Source organism: Mobula hypostoma, chromosome 26, assembly GCF_963921235.1.
Source record: "Mobula hypostoma chromosome 26, sMobHyp1.1, whole genome shotgun sequence".
Taxonomy (NCBI): Eukaryota; Metazoa; Chordata; class Chondrichthyes; order Myliobatiformes; family Myliobatidae; genus Mobula; species Mobula hypostoma.
Window position 1 is genome coordinate 8,105,576 of NC_086122.1, and position 13,426 is coordinate 8,119,001.

The 13,426-nt window shown below is 45.8% G+C and overlaps 1 protein-coding gene across 2 annotated transcripts in view; it reads left to right on the plus strand.

Annotated features, from left to right (window-relative positions):
- The window catches only part of si:ch211-1i11.3 (mitogen-activated protein kinase kinase kinase 5), a 192,447-nt gene that overhangs the window by 39,524 nt on the left and 139,497 nt on the right, over positions 1 to 13,426 (plus strand). For both annotated transcript variants that reach the window (XM_063033924.1, XM_063033925.1), the window contains one exon: positions 1,746 to 1,914. In XM_063033924.1, coding sequence (XP_062889994.1) covers positions 1,746 to 1,914 — 169 coding nt within the window. The remainder of the gene's footprint in view (positions 1 to 1,745; positions 1,915 to 13,426) is intronic.

The window sequence follows — 13,426 nt, forward strand, 5'->3', positions numbered from 1 at the left end:
TTAGCTGCCTCCCTGTACTTTCTCTGCAACTGTAACGCTTTGTTCTGCATTCTGGTATTACTTTTCCCTTGCACTGCCACAATGTACAGATGCGATGAAATGATCTGTACGAATAGTGGGTGCATTAGCAACACTGAAATGGAATTTTGACCTGGTTCAAGGGGATAGGGGTCAAATGCAGGTCAAGGGTTCGGGATCAGGTGGGAACTTCCAATCAAAGTTTTTCCACTGTAACTCGGTACATGTGACAATAACAAACCAAATTTACCAATTTATTGAACAATTTTAATGAAGTTGTTTAATTATAGAGACCCTAGAGAATGGTACGGGGGTGGGGGGAGAGATACAGTTGTCCTCCGGCGGGAAGTTTGGGCCATTAGCACGTGAATGCAGCATGTAATCAGGAAGGGAAGTGGAATGTTGTCCTTCATTGCAAGGAAGAGGGTTTATGAAAATTGGGAATGTGCTGCTATTACTGTATCCGTTGTGAGCACCACCTGGATTACTGTGGACAGTATTAGCTTCCTTATCCAAAGAGTGATATACCGTACTTGCATTGGAAACAATTCTGAAAAGGTTCACTTAATCCCTTGGGTGAAGAATTTAGCATGAAGCTAGGTTTGGCCCACATTCCTTCGAGCATGAGTAATAATCCCATTTGAATATGTAGAGCTCTGATGCGGCCTGATAAAGGAGGATGTTTCCTTTTGAGGGACGATCTAAAACTGGGGGCTGAACAAAGGATCACCTTTTGAGAAGGCGACAGGGAAGAATTTCTTCACCACGCTTTTCTTTAGCTTTCTCACTCCATAAAGTAAACGTGAAATTAAAAAGTGGGGATAGGTGGCCCTCGTTGCTGTGAAAGAGCTAACATGACGTACCAAGCATTAACGAGTGAATTCCCCAAAGACTGCAAGACACGTGGTACTGAGCCTCTGTTTATGAAGGGACTAAGACTGTGAGGGTTGCATAGAGGCAGCAGGATTGGAATTGGTTATGTTTGCTGGTGTTACTGAGGAGATGCCGTGGGACAGGCATGTGGAGGAGTTAGAGGGCAGAGCAGAGTCGAGGCCTCTGTTCCACTCTGTGCGTTCTGCACTGGAAGGCCAGTCCAGTGATGTGGATGTGGGATGAAGAGCATCCGTGGTCGGATGGTGGTTCTGTAGGCTAGCGAGGATGAGCACTGGTGGTCCTGTAGATCCTCAGTGGGTTCTGGGACTGCAGTCATGGGGGCCAGAGACTTCCTAGGTATATGAGTTGTCAAGACCAGAGTTCAAGGCCTAGTGCATGGGGTTCTCATTGTTCATTGTTGGCGAACCTTGCCGTAAATGTGCCCAACACTGAAGCCTGAAGGTCAATGGGAAGTCGGGAAGTTGGAGCCCAAGGGCTGCAGCCCTATGTCGGTGAGTCTGCGTGCCTGCTAAGGAACTCAAAGGCCCAATGAGTCCACTGGAGGCTGACAGCCAGAGACAGCCCGTCCTGGGCTTGGAGGACTGTCTGTGTGAGTGGGGAGGAGGGAGGAACGGGGCTTGTCTTGCTCCTGTTGTTGCCGCCCGGGCTGTTCTGCAAACGCAGTGGGTGGGCATGCTTTGTTGGCGCTGGGATGTGTGGCGACACTTGCGGGCCGCCCCCCAACACATCCTTAGTTTGTGTTGGTCGTTAACGCACATGGCGCATTTCACTGTGTCTCGATCTGCAGACGGTAAGTCACCGGATCTGACCTGACCCCTCTTCTCCTCCTGCAGCGAGTATTTTCGGGAGACCATTCGGAATGACATCCGCAAAGCGAGGGAGATGCACAGCGGGCAGGAGCTTCGAAAGGCCCTTGCACAGATACAACAGCGTCTGGACAGTGTCGAGCTGCTGAGCGCAGACATAGTGGTGAACCTTCTGCTGTCGTACCGGGATGTACAGGTGCGTCAGCTTTTGGGAATACCAGACAAACCCCAAGCATGAAAGGCCCCCCACTCTAACACTCCCTCTGCAGTATTCTGCATTGCTATAATCCTGACATTCCCCCCAATAACACTTGCCAAAGATGCTCTGCAGATTGGTGTGAGTTTTGTCAATAGAGGTTCCAGGGAAAAGTTCAGAACTTCCCTCAGCACAGCAATGCCACTGATCTGAAAGGTATGAGTTCATTTATTCAGGAAGTTCAAAGGTCACAGAAGATTTATTAAGTTCACATACCACTACATCCTACCTTGAGATTCATAGCTTGCAGACATTTACAGAGAAATGAAAAACTAGACATAACAAAGACTGACAACCAATGAGCCAAAGAAGACAAATCATGCACATAATAAAACAAATAAACACTGAGAACGTGAGTTGCAGAGTATTGAGGTGAGTGAACTTATCCACGCTCGTTCATGGAGGGTAATAACCATTCCTGAACCTGGTGGTGTGGGACCCAAGTCTCCTGTACCTCCTGCCTGATGGTAGTAGTGAGAAGAGAGCGATAGGGCTCCTGGAAAATGGACGCTGCTTTCTCCTGGAAATGCTCCTTGCAAGTGTGCTGAATGGTGGGGAGGGCTTTGACTGTGATGGACTGGGCTGTGTCCCACCCCTTTCCGTAGACTTTCCTGTTCCTGGGTATTGGTGTATCCATGCCAGGTCGCGTTGCAACTCTCCACTGTCCATCTGTAGAAGTTTGCCAGAGTTTTAGAAGACCTGCTGAATCGATCCAAGCCAATGCAAAATACAGGGAGAGTTTGTCTGTGTTTTCATTGCTAACCCACACTTGCATATCAGACATTAATCTGATAGAATTTCCTATTCCCTCCTAAGATTATTACCCCAGGTGTCAATACATTAACGGTTCAACACTGCAATATTATGGTCTGTTCCTGCAGCCACCTTTCCCAGGGACAGACGATTCCTTATTAGCTCTGGCCCAGTGGTAACATTCCTGACTCTTGGGCAAAGTTTCCGGGCTCAACTTCCAGTTGTGAAACTTCCAACAGATTTTAATTTGACAATCCTGTATGGATGAAGGTAGCACTAGTCTTGTAGTAACTTTAAACCAGGACCCCGGTTTATGCTCTCGGGCTTCACTGGGGGGTCTCCCTGGAGCTTCACCCTAAGTTTACCCTTCAACCAACAACATGGAAATGATTTTTCTGGTTGTTACTGCATTGTGGTGCCAGAATTTACCGCAGTATATCATTCACAGTAATTCCTCTCTCTCTCTCTCTCCCTTTCATACTGATGGGTTTGTGTTAGCAAATGATTTGCATTTTACTGATTATCTTGCATAGTTTTTGCATATGTAACAAACAAGATTAAACCAAGGATGAAATTTCCATGGTGTTCCTTGACCTGGAACTGACAGACTATACTTGGCTGAAAGGCAGACATTGTCTGAAACTGAGAAGGTACCAGTCTGCACCATTGCCCTGACGCTGTCCCAGTCCTTCTCGCTATAATGTTTGCTCTAACAAACTTCAAGATTCAAGATTCAAACAACTTTATTGTCATTCTAACCATACATCAGCTCTGCAGGGCAGAATGAGACAGCGTTTCTCAGGAGCAGTGCAATCATAACAGAACAACTGCAACACTAAATAATAAACATAACAATAAATAGTAAAACACAACAGCCATATCTCAGTTAAAATCAAGTTAGAATCAACTTGGTGTGGAGTCCACTTAATCTCCAGGACCAGTGGGAATCTGCTCGGCATACAGCAGCTACATTCCAGAAACAACATCACTCTGTATTGGAGCTGAAGTGGGCGAATGGTACTTTAGTTAATGGGTGCTGAGAGGCCAGACCATTTAACTCATTCATTAGAGCATTTCAACGAATAGGTGTTAACCTCAAAGCCCACAAGAGGTTCATCCTCCACAGCCTGTTCTTGCTGACCATAAGACTATAAGACATAGGAGCAAAATTAGTCCATTCAGCCCATCGAGTCTGCTCTGCCATTCTAAGTGCAATCGTGAACAATAGCCAGATCAGAACTGCTGATCAAGTCAACTAGTTCCCAAAGAGAACTCTGATAGGCCAATCAGATGGTTCACTGCTGCTCAGCGATAGAACACAAAAAAATCATATGTACAATTGAGAAACATTAAAAAATAGTTCAAATACTGGAGTCATGATGATCATGATGATTCAAAAAGGACAGGTTACACCCGAACCCGAAGGGGACCAATATCCTGGCGGGGAGGTTTAATAGAGCTGTTAGGGAGGGTTTAAACTAATTTAGCAGGGGGATGGGAACCAGAATGATAGAGCGGAGGAAGGGGAAAACAGAAATAAATCTAAGATAGTGAACAGTAAAGATGTCAGGAAAGACAGGCAGGCGATGGGGCAAATTTGTAGCCATTGGGATGAGTTGCAGTGCAATAAAGTTGCAGTGAAATCAAAGCAAAAAATATCAAATACTGGTCTTAAGGTGTTGTACTTAAATGCACGCAGCATAAGGAATAAGGTGGATGATCTTGTTGTACAGCTACAGATTGGCAGGTATGATATTGTGGCCATCACTGAGACCTGGCTAAAGAATGCATGTCTCTGGGAGCTGAACATCCAAGGATACACGGTGTATCGGAAGGATAGGAAGGTAGGCAGAGGGGGAGGCATGGCTTTATTGGTAAGAAATGATATTAAATCATTAGAAAGAGGTGATATAGGATCGGAAGGTGCAGAACCTTTATGGGTTGAGCTAAGAAATAGCATGGGTAAAAGGACCCTGATGGCAGTTATTTATAGGCCTCCAAACAGCTGCAGGGATGTGGACTACAAATTACAACTGGAAATAGAAAAGGCTTATCAGAAGGGCAGTGTTATGATAATTGTGGGTGATTTTAACATGCGAGTGGATTGGGAAAATCAGGTCGGCACTGGATCTCAAGAGAGAGAACTTGTAGAATGTCTGCGAGATGACTTTTTAGAACAGTTTGTTGTTGAGCCCACCGGGGATCGGCTGTACTGGATTGGGTATTGTGTAATGAACCGGAGGTGATTGGAGAGATTGAGGTGAAGGAACCCTTAGGAGGCAGTGATCATAACATGATTGAGTTCACTGTGAAATTAGAAAAAGAGAAGCTGAAATCTGATGTGTCGATATTTCAGTGGAGTAAAGGAAATTACAGTGGCATGAGAGAGGAACTGGCCAAAGTTGACTGGAAAGGGACACTGGCGGGAAAGACAGCAGAGCAGCAGTGGCTGGAGTTTATGCGAGAAATGAGGAATGTGCAACACAGGTATATTCCAAAAAAGAAGAAATTTTCGAGTGGAAAAAGGATGCAAACATGGTTGACAAGAGAAGTCAAAGCCAAAGTTAAAGCAAAGGAGAGAGCATACAAGGAAGCAAAAATTAGTGGGAAGACAGAGGATTGGGAAGTTTTTAAAACCTTACAAAAGGAAACCAAGAAGGTCATTAAGAGAGAAAAGATTAACTATGAAAGGAAGCTAGCAAATAATATCAAAGAGGATACTAACAACTTTTTCAAGTATATAAAGAGCAAAAGACAGGTGAGAGTAGATATAGGACTGATAGAAAATGATGCTGGAGAAATTGTAGTGGGAGGTGAGGAGATGGCAGAGGAACTGAACGAGTATTTTGCATCAGTCTTCACTGAGGAAGACATCAGCAGTATACCGGACACTCAAGGGTGGCAGGGAAGAGAAGTGTGCGCAGTCACAATTACGACAGAGGAAGTACTCAGGAAGTTGAATAGGCTAAAGGTAGATAAATCTCCTGGACCAGATGGAATGCACCCGCGTGTTCTGAAGGAAGTAGCTGTGGAGATTGCGGAGGCATTAGCGATGATCTTTCAAAAGTCGATCGATTCTGGCATGGTTCCGGAGGACTGGAAGATTGGAAATGTCACTCCGCTATTTAAGAAGGGGGCAAGGAATCAAAAAGGAAATTATAGACCTGTTAGCTTGACGTCAGTGGTTGGGAAGTTGTTGGAGTCGATTGTCAAGGATGAGGTTACAGAGTACCTGGAGGCATATGACAAGATAGGCAGAACTCAGCATGGATTCCTTAAAGGAAAATCCTGCCTGACAAACCTATTACAATTTTTTGAGGAAAATACCAGTAGGCTAGACAAGGGAGAGGCAGTGGATGTTGTATATTTGGATTTTCAGAAGGCCTTTGACAAGGTGCCACACCTGAGGCTACTTAACAAGATAAGAGCCCATGGAATTACGGGAAAGTTACATACGTGGATAGAGTGTTGGCTGATTGGCAGGAAACAGAGAGTGGGAATAAAGGGATCCTATTCTGGTTGGCTGCCGGTTACCAGTGGTGTTCCACAGGGGTCCATGTTGGGGCCGCTTCTTTTTACATTGTACATCAACGATTTGGATTATGGAATAGATGGCTTTGTGGCTAAGTTTGCTGATGATACGAAGATAGGTGGAGGGGCCAGTAGTGCTGAGGAAACGGAGAGTCTGCAGAGAGACTTGCATAGATTGGAAGAATGGGCAGAGAAGTGGCAAATGAAGTACAATGTTGGAAAGTGTCTGGTTATGCACTTTGGCAGAAAAAATAAACGGGCAGACTATTATTTAAATGGGGAAAGAATTAAAAGTTCTGAGATGCAACGGGACTTGGGAGTCCTCGTACAGGATACCCTTAAAGTTAACCTCCAGGTTGAGTCAGTAGTGAAGAAGGTGAATGCAATGTTGGCACTCATTTCTAGAGGAATAGAGTATAGGAGCAGGGATGTGATGTTGAGGCTCTATAAGGTGCTGGTGAGACCTCACTTGGAGTACTGTGGGCAGTTTTGGTCTCCTTATTTAAGAAAGGATGTGCTGACGTTGGAGAGGGTACAGAGAAGATTCACTAGAATGATTCCGGGAATGAGAGGGTTAACATATGAGGAATGTTTGTCCGCTCTTGGACTGTATTCCTTGGAGTTTAGAAGAATGAGGGGAGACCTCATAGAAACATTTCGAATGTTAAAAGGCATGGACAGAGTGGATGTGGCAAAGTTGTTTCCCATGATGGGGGAGTCTAGTACGAGAGGGCATGACTTAAGGATTGAAGGGCGCCCTTTCAGAACAGAAATGCAAAGAAATTTTTTTAGTCAGAGGGTGGTGAATCTATGGAATTTGTTGCCACGGGCAGCAGTGGAGGCCAAGTCATTGGGTGTATTTAAGGCAGAGATTGATAGGTATCTGAGTAGCCAGGGCATCAAAGGCTAAGGTGAGAAGACGGGGGAGTGGGACTAAATGGGAGAATGGATCAGCTCATGATAAAATGGCGGAGCAGACTTGATGGGCCGAATGGCCTACTTCTGCTCCTTTGTTTTATGGTCTTATGGTCTTATAATAAAGTCTGCTGGAGAGAGACATTTATACACATGCTGTCCTCCATAATTCAAAGAGATTGAAGGATAAGGTTGCAGGGTGACAAAACGTGGCAGGAGCACTTGGAATTAAAAACTAATCCCTACCGGGAGAAAACAGCACCTGTTCTTTCCGCACTGTTCTCCAGCAGTTTAACTCACAAGTGCTCTTGAAAGTTAGGTATTAACCCTACCTACCAACAACCAAGCATTGCCATCCTGGTCCCCTTCATGATGTCTTATGAAGAAGCATGTGACTTCCCCCCCAGAGATGACAGGTGTTTGTGCACTCGACTCTTGAAGGCTTGGACCCCATCGTCGCAGATGTTTCCAACCACAGCATCTGGAAGGCTGTTCCAAATTCTGATAGCACAGTGAAGGAAGCTTCTATCCAGTGTGTAGGTTCTCGAAACAGGCATAGAAACAGCATGAGCAGGCACAGATAAACTTGGTTGTGTGGTGCGCCGTCTCTCATAAGATGAAGGCAGCATGACGCGAAGGTCTGCAGGGCTGTGGCTGGCGTGCATTTTGTACAGCACAGTAGCTGCAGCAACCTGTCGTCTGTGGTGTAAGCTACTGATGGCTAGCTTCTCACGAGCTGTGGCTTCACCTACACCTATAATCCCGAGAGCCTTTCTTTGAATGGAATCAAGCTGGCTGAGGACACTCTGTGAGGCATTCATCCATGATAAGCAGGCATACTCCATGATACTTAGCACCTGGGCTTTGTAAACCGTGGCTCTGCCCTCTTTGTCTAGTTTGGATGTCATGGCTGATTTATTATCTCTCTCAACCCCATTCTTCTGCCTTCTCCCCGTAATTTTTGACACCACAACTAATCAAGAGCCTATCAATCTCCCCTTTAAATATACCCATTGACTTGGCCCCCACTGTTCTCCAACAATAAAGGCCCTGGGATCATGGACCACTCTTTGTGGCTCGGGAGCCACCTCTCCAGTGAAGGCGGACATCAGTAATGAAATTCACTCTTGCAGATGAATGAAAAGGGAGCTCAGACCTGGCACAATACTCATAGCAATAATCCTTGACCCTAAGATCTGGACTACACACAGGAGATATCTCAGTGTGTTAGAAACATATCAATGATGCCAGCTCTCCAAACTCACTCTAAAGATAAGCAAACCGATGTCAGAGTCACAGTCCATTGTTCACAGCACTGGGGCTCTTTTCACACTTCGGTCAGCCATGTTGGGCAGACACACCAGACACCTGAGACAGGCTCTCAGATTCAGATTATCGCTGGAGGGCAGAGCTGTGGCAACACATGTACATCGGTACTTTCGGTGAGACGCATCATTTACATTAACAATCCACACTACCTAAGGATGTGCCCGCAAGTGTTGCCACATATTCAGGCATCAATATTCATAGAACAGCAACAGAAAAATGAGCCCCCAACCTGCGCCTCGGAAAACTATAATATTGGTTCAACACAACCTACCACACATAAAGCCATGTTGACTATCCCTCATCAGGTCCTGTCCATCCAAATATGTATACTTCCCGTCCCTTGGAATACCTTCCACTAGTTTACCCACTACTGATGTCAGGCTCACTGGCCTGTAATTTCCTGGCTCATCCTTAGAGCCTTTCTTAAACAATGAAGCAGCATTTGCGATCCTCCAGTCCTGTGGCACCTCACCTGTGGTTAAGGCCATTTTAAGTACTTCTGCCAGTGCACCGGGCTCCCACAAGATCCAAGGAGACACTTACCCCCACCCTAGTTTGCCTCAAGACAGCAAGCACTTCCTCTTCTGTGAGGTGGATATGAGCAGTGACCTCACTACTGTTTTGCCTCTGTTCTATAAACGGCTTCTGTCATCCAAGTAAATACAGATGCAAAAAAAATTCAATTAAAGTCCCATATCTCATTCGGGCAACAATTCCATTTAACATCCTCCCCCCATCCATCTCTTTTGATGTCTCTCAGTGATATTCCCTGGCTAGTTCCCCACTCCATCCATAGCTAACAAGGATTATGCACCAATCCCTACTCGCCACCCATTTATTTTTCCCTTAAGTTTAAGGTGCATTCTGACCAGGGAGCTTTAAGATGGGCTGAAAAAGGCAAAGCTATTAATCTTGTGAGATGATCTCAGAACAAAGAGCTTGATCACCACAAGGGCAGCAGAGCCTGAAACTTGCTGCCCCAGTTTCTCAGCTGAAAATCTCATGGCTAAAGCTGATCCATTTTTGTGGGTAGCAGTAGAGAGGTCTGCAGAGACAATGTGAGTGCGTCATGTTGAGGTGCAGCTAGGTCCTGATCTAACTGAGTGGGCAGACTGTGTTCTGTACAGAATGTGTCCCGTCCTCCAGTGATTCCTGATTGCAGTCTTTGTCGGTATTAAGCTCATTCCACTTGGAATGCTTCCATTTTAATTCGGCTACTTGTAAGCATACTGATCATTCACCGAACTCGGCTTTCTGGTTTGTGTATGATTTCCTCCCCCACGTTCCCATGAGATTCTTTGGGTGAGTAATCCTTTTCAGAGAGAGAAAAAAAGTCTAGAAATCCAGTCTATCTTTGTAGAACATCATTACTTTGAACAAAATGTACAGGGAGTTAGCCAAGCCTGTACTGGTGTTCCTACAATCTAATAACAATACTGATTGTAATCTTAGGAGTCTCAAAATGCCTTAGCTGATGCAGTCACCTCTGATCTCTCTCTGAATGCAGCACCTCACTATCACAATCTGGTAACAATCTTCTAAAAATGGTCAGAGGAGAATGTCTTTGTCCTTCTTCGCAGGTACCTACAATAAATCTTGGTCTTACCAGCAATGCCCATACACTAGGCTTGAAATAAAAGGGGAAAATTCATTCAACCCTGGCATTTAATTGATTGGACATTGTACAAATGTTTACTTTCCCCATTCTCGGTTTTAGCATTGCTGTTTACCTCCTCGCAGCCATGAAGTGCATTTTCTATTGTACAGTCTTGTTCTGCCGCTCTGAGCTTTAGTTTATGAAAAGCCTGCCTATTATGTTTTTACTACTTTTTTACTGCGTTTTTCATGTGATTGCCCTGGTTCCTGTAACTATTTGCATCTAATGATAAACAAAGGTGAACTTTGAAATGGTGACCTATTCCTGCACCATCATTGACCACTTGCCAAGCATAACTGCAGAAGGAATTACAAACCAAGGGAAGACCATTCGGCCCAACAGTTCCGTGCTGGGGTGTATGCTTCTCACTGGTGCCCTTCCATCTTAGTCTACAAGCGTATCCTTCTGATTTTATTCAGAGATGCAGCAGAATCTGACGAGCCTGCGCCACCCACGTACACCCATGTGACCAATTACCCTCCGAACCAGTACATCTTTGGCGTGTGGGAGGAAACCGGAGCACTTGGGGGAAAGCTGCACTGTATTAGCAATACGCTAGCCGTTAGACTAGCTCTTGCTCATGTATTTTCCGAGGAACTATGCTATCATCCCGTGTGTGAGCAATTTCCCCCTTCGTGGAGAAGTTTCACTTCAATTCCTTTCTGCATCAATTAAAAACCCACCCGTAACTGGAAAACACTTCCACTCTATCGTAATTTCGGAAGACCGCTGCTGCCTCGGTACTGGGGGCACTCCAGTTCAGTTGCCGAGTGCAGTCTGTGTGCAGTTTGCATGTTCTCCCTGGGGGTTTCTCTGAGTCCTCTGGCTTCCTGCTACACGCCACAAAAACGCTGGTTGGTTACTTGGCTTTTTAACTTGTTACGCGGTGCCCGGTGGCGATAAAGGAACCAAGGCAGAGTTGGTGGGCACCTACCAGAGAGCCAAATGCTGGGCTAGAGGGGAATGGGACTGGTGGGATTGCTATGTTGTATGCCAGCCTGGATTTGATGGGCTGAATGGCCTACTCCAATTTTATTTATTAAGTAAATGAGGTGGATGAGTAAATAACCCTCAGCCTTTTCTTGAAGAGAGCACAGGACTGTTCAGTCCTTGTTATTTTGACATTATATGTGTAAATCTTTTGTACTCTCTCCTTTGGTGGTAAGGAAGCTACTGCAGGATAACTAAAATGCTCTCTAAGTTTAGCTGACTTCTCTTTTCTCACCTTGTTGCTTTTCTGTAACTTGTTTTTTAAATTAGAGGTTTCTTGTTCTTTTTCTTTTCATTGGCTTCCTGTCTTCCATGAGGCTTGCCCAGACCTGCTTGGAACCTTGGCAGGCAGCACACTTTGGATCAAATGCTGCGTTTGATGCGAATCTGTATCTAAATTATTCCTTTTGGGTTTGAGGTCTAAGTACACGGTCTAGCTTTAGTGCATTGTTGGCACTGTCCTCTCTCAGGTTGAACATTAAGCAGAATCCTGCTCAACATCTGAGGAGGGCCTTAACATTTTCTTTTTGCCATTACAAAGGACAATAGAGGGGTTCTCCCAGTCTATTGGAACCAGCTGTGGGTAAACCATCTGTTGCATTGAGGACTTCGCAGAAACAATTATTTGATGATAAAACACTGGGACATTCTGGGATTGTGAAAGCCAGTGTGTAAATGTCAGTACTTTCATTTATTTAGCTCTTGTTTCGTTTGCTACTTTTCCTGTTTAAACAATTGACGTAGCTGTGTTTGAATCTCAGTGAAATGCGATGTTGAGCAATAATGTCAGGGCGGCAGGAAGGTTGTCATCTCACCGCCCGGGGCTCCAGAGTGAGCAGGCTGCTGAACCGGTTTGCGGGCTTCTGCAGTGAACTGGCAGGGTGAGGGAGCTGACGGGAGCTCCTGGATGGGGCGAGTTGAGGCAGCTGGATGCACTCAGTGCCATAGGGCTGAGCAGAGAGCATTCAAAGAGTCACAAGGAGGAGCTGAGCCAGGCTGCCTAGTGGTAGGATCATGACAGACACGTTGCTTGGCTCATAGTGTCTGAACCTTCAGCCATTGAGCCACATCCTAACATGTTGGTGTTACGGTTATTTTAGTAAAAGCATCGCCCACTCTTGGCAGGGGTGGGAATTGGTGCCCTTTCTGCCCCCACTGCTCATCTGAGGCTACACTATAGCTTAGGAGAAAGGTGGGGGGGTGGGAGAACCACACCTATTCCATCCCACCCCCCCCCCCACCACTTCCCAGCCATGTGGCGGTGTGTGGAGAGATCTCCTCCACAGCATTGACCCAGTTCCTATGGGTCAGTGGGCAAACACACCACCAGCCATTTGCTGCCTGTGTAAAACCCACGGCTTGATGGGTCAGCGCACAGAGAGGAGGTGCAGTGGCTAACGGACTGGTGCAGAGCCAACAACCTGTCTCTGAATGTGAACAAAACAAAAGAGACGGTTGTTGACTTCAGGAGGACACGGAGCAACCACTCTCTGCTGAACATCGACGACTCCTCCGTAGAGATCGTTAAGGGCACCAAATTTCTTGGTGTTCACCTGGTGGAGAATCTCACCTGGTCCCTCAACACCAGCTCATAGCCAAGAAAGCTCAGTTGCATCTCTACTTTCTGTGAAGGCTGAGAAAAGTCCATTTCCCACCCCCACATCCTCACCACATTCTACAGAGGTTGTACTGAGAGCATCCTGAGCAGCTGCATCACGGCCTGGTTCGGAAATTGCACCATCTCGGATCGAAAGACCCTGCAGCGGATTGTGAGGTCAGCTGAGAAGATCATCGGGGTCTCTCTTCCCGCCATTACAGACATTTACACCACACGCTGCATCCGCAAAGCAAACAGCATTATGAAGGACCCCACACACTCCTCATACAAACTCTTCTCCCTCCTGCCATCTGGCAAAAGGCACTGAAGCATTCGGGCTGTCACGACCAGACTATGTAACAGTTTCTTCCCCCAAGCCATCAGACTCCTCAATACCCAGAGCCTGGACTGACACCAGCTTACTGCCCTCTACTGTGCCTATTGTCTTGTTTATTATTTATTGTAAATGCCTGCACTGTTTTGTGCACTTTATGCAGTCCTGGGTAGATCTAGACTAGACATAGTTTAGTGTGGTTTTTGTATTGTTTCATGTGACCATGGTCCTGAAAAACGTTGTCTCATTTTTACTGTGTACTGTACCAGCAGCTATGGTCGAAATGACAATAAAAAGTGACTTGACTTGATCAGCGCTTAATGCCCTCTTGAAGCACCTTAATGCC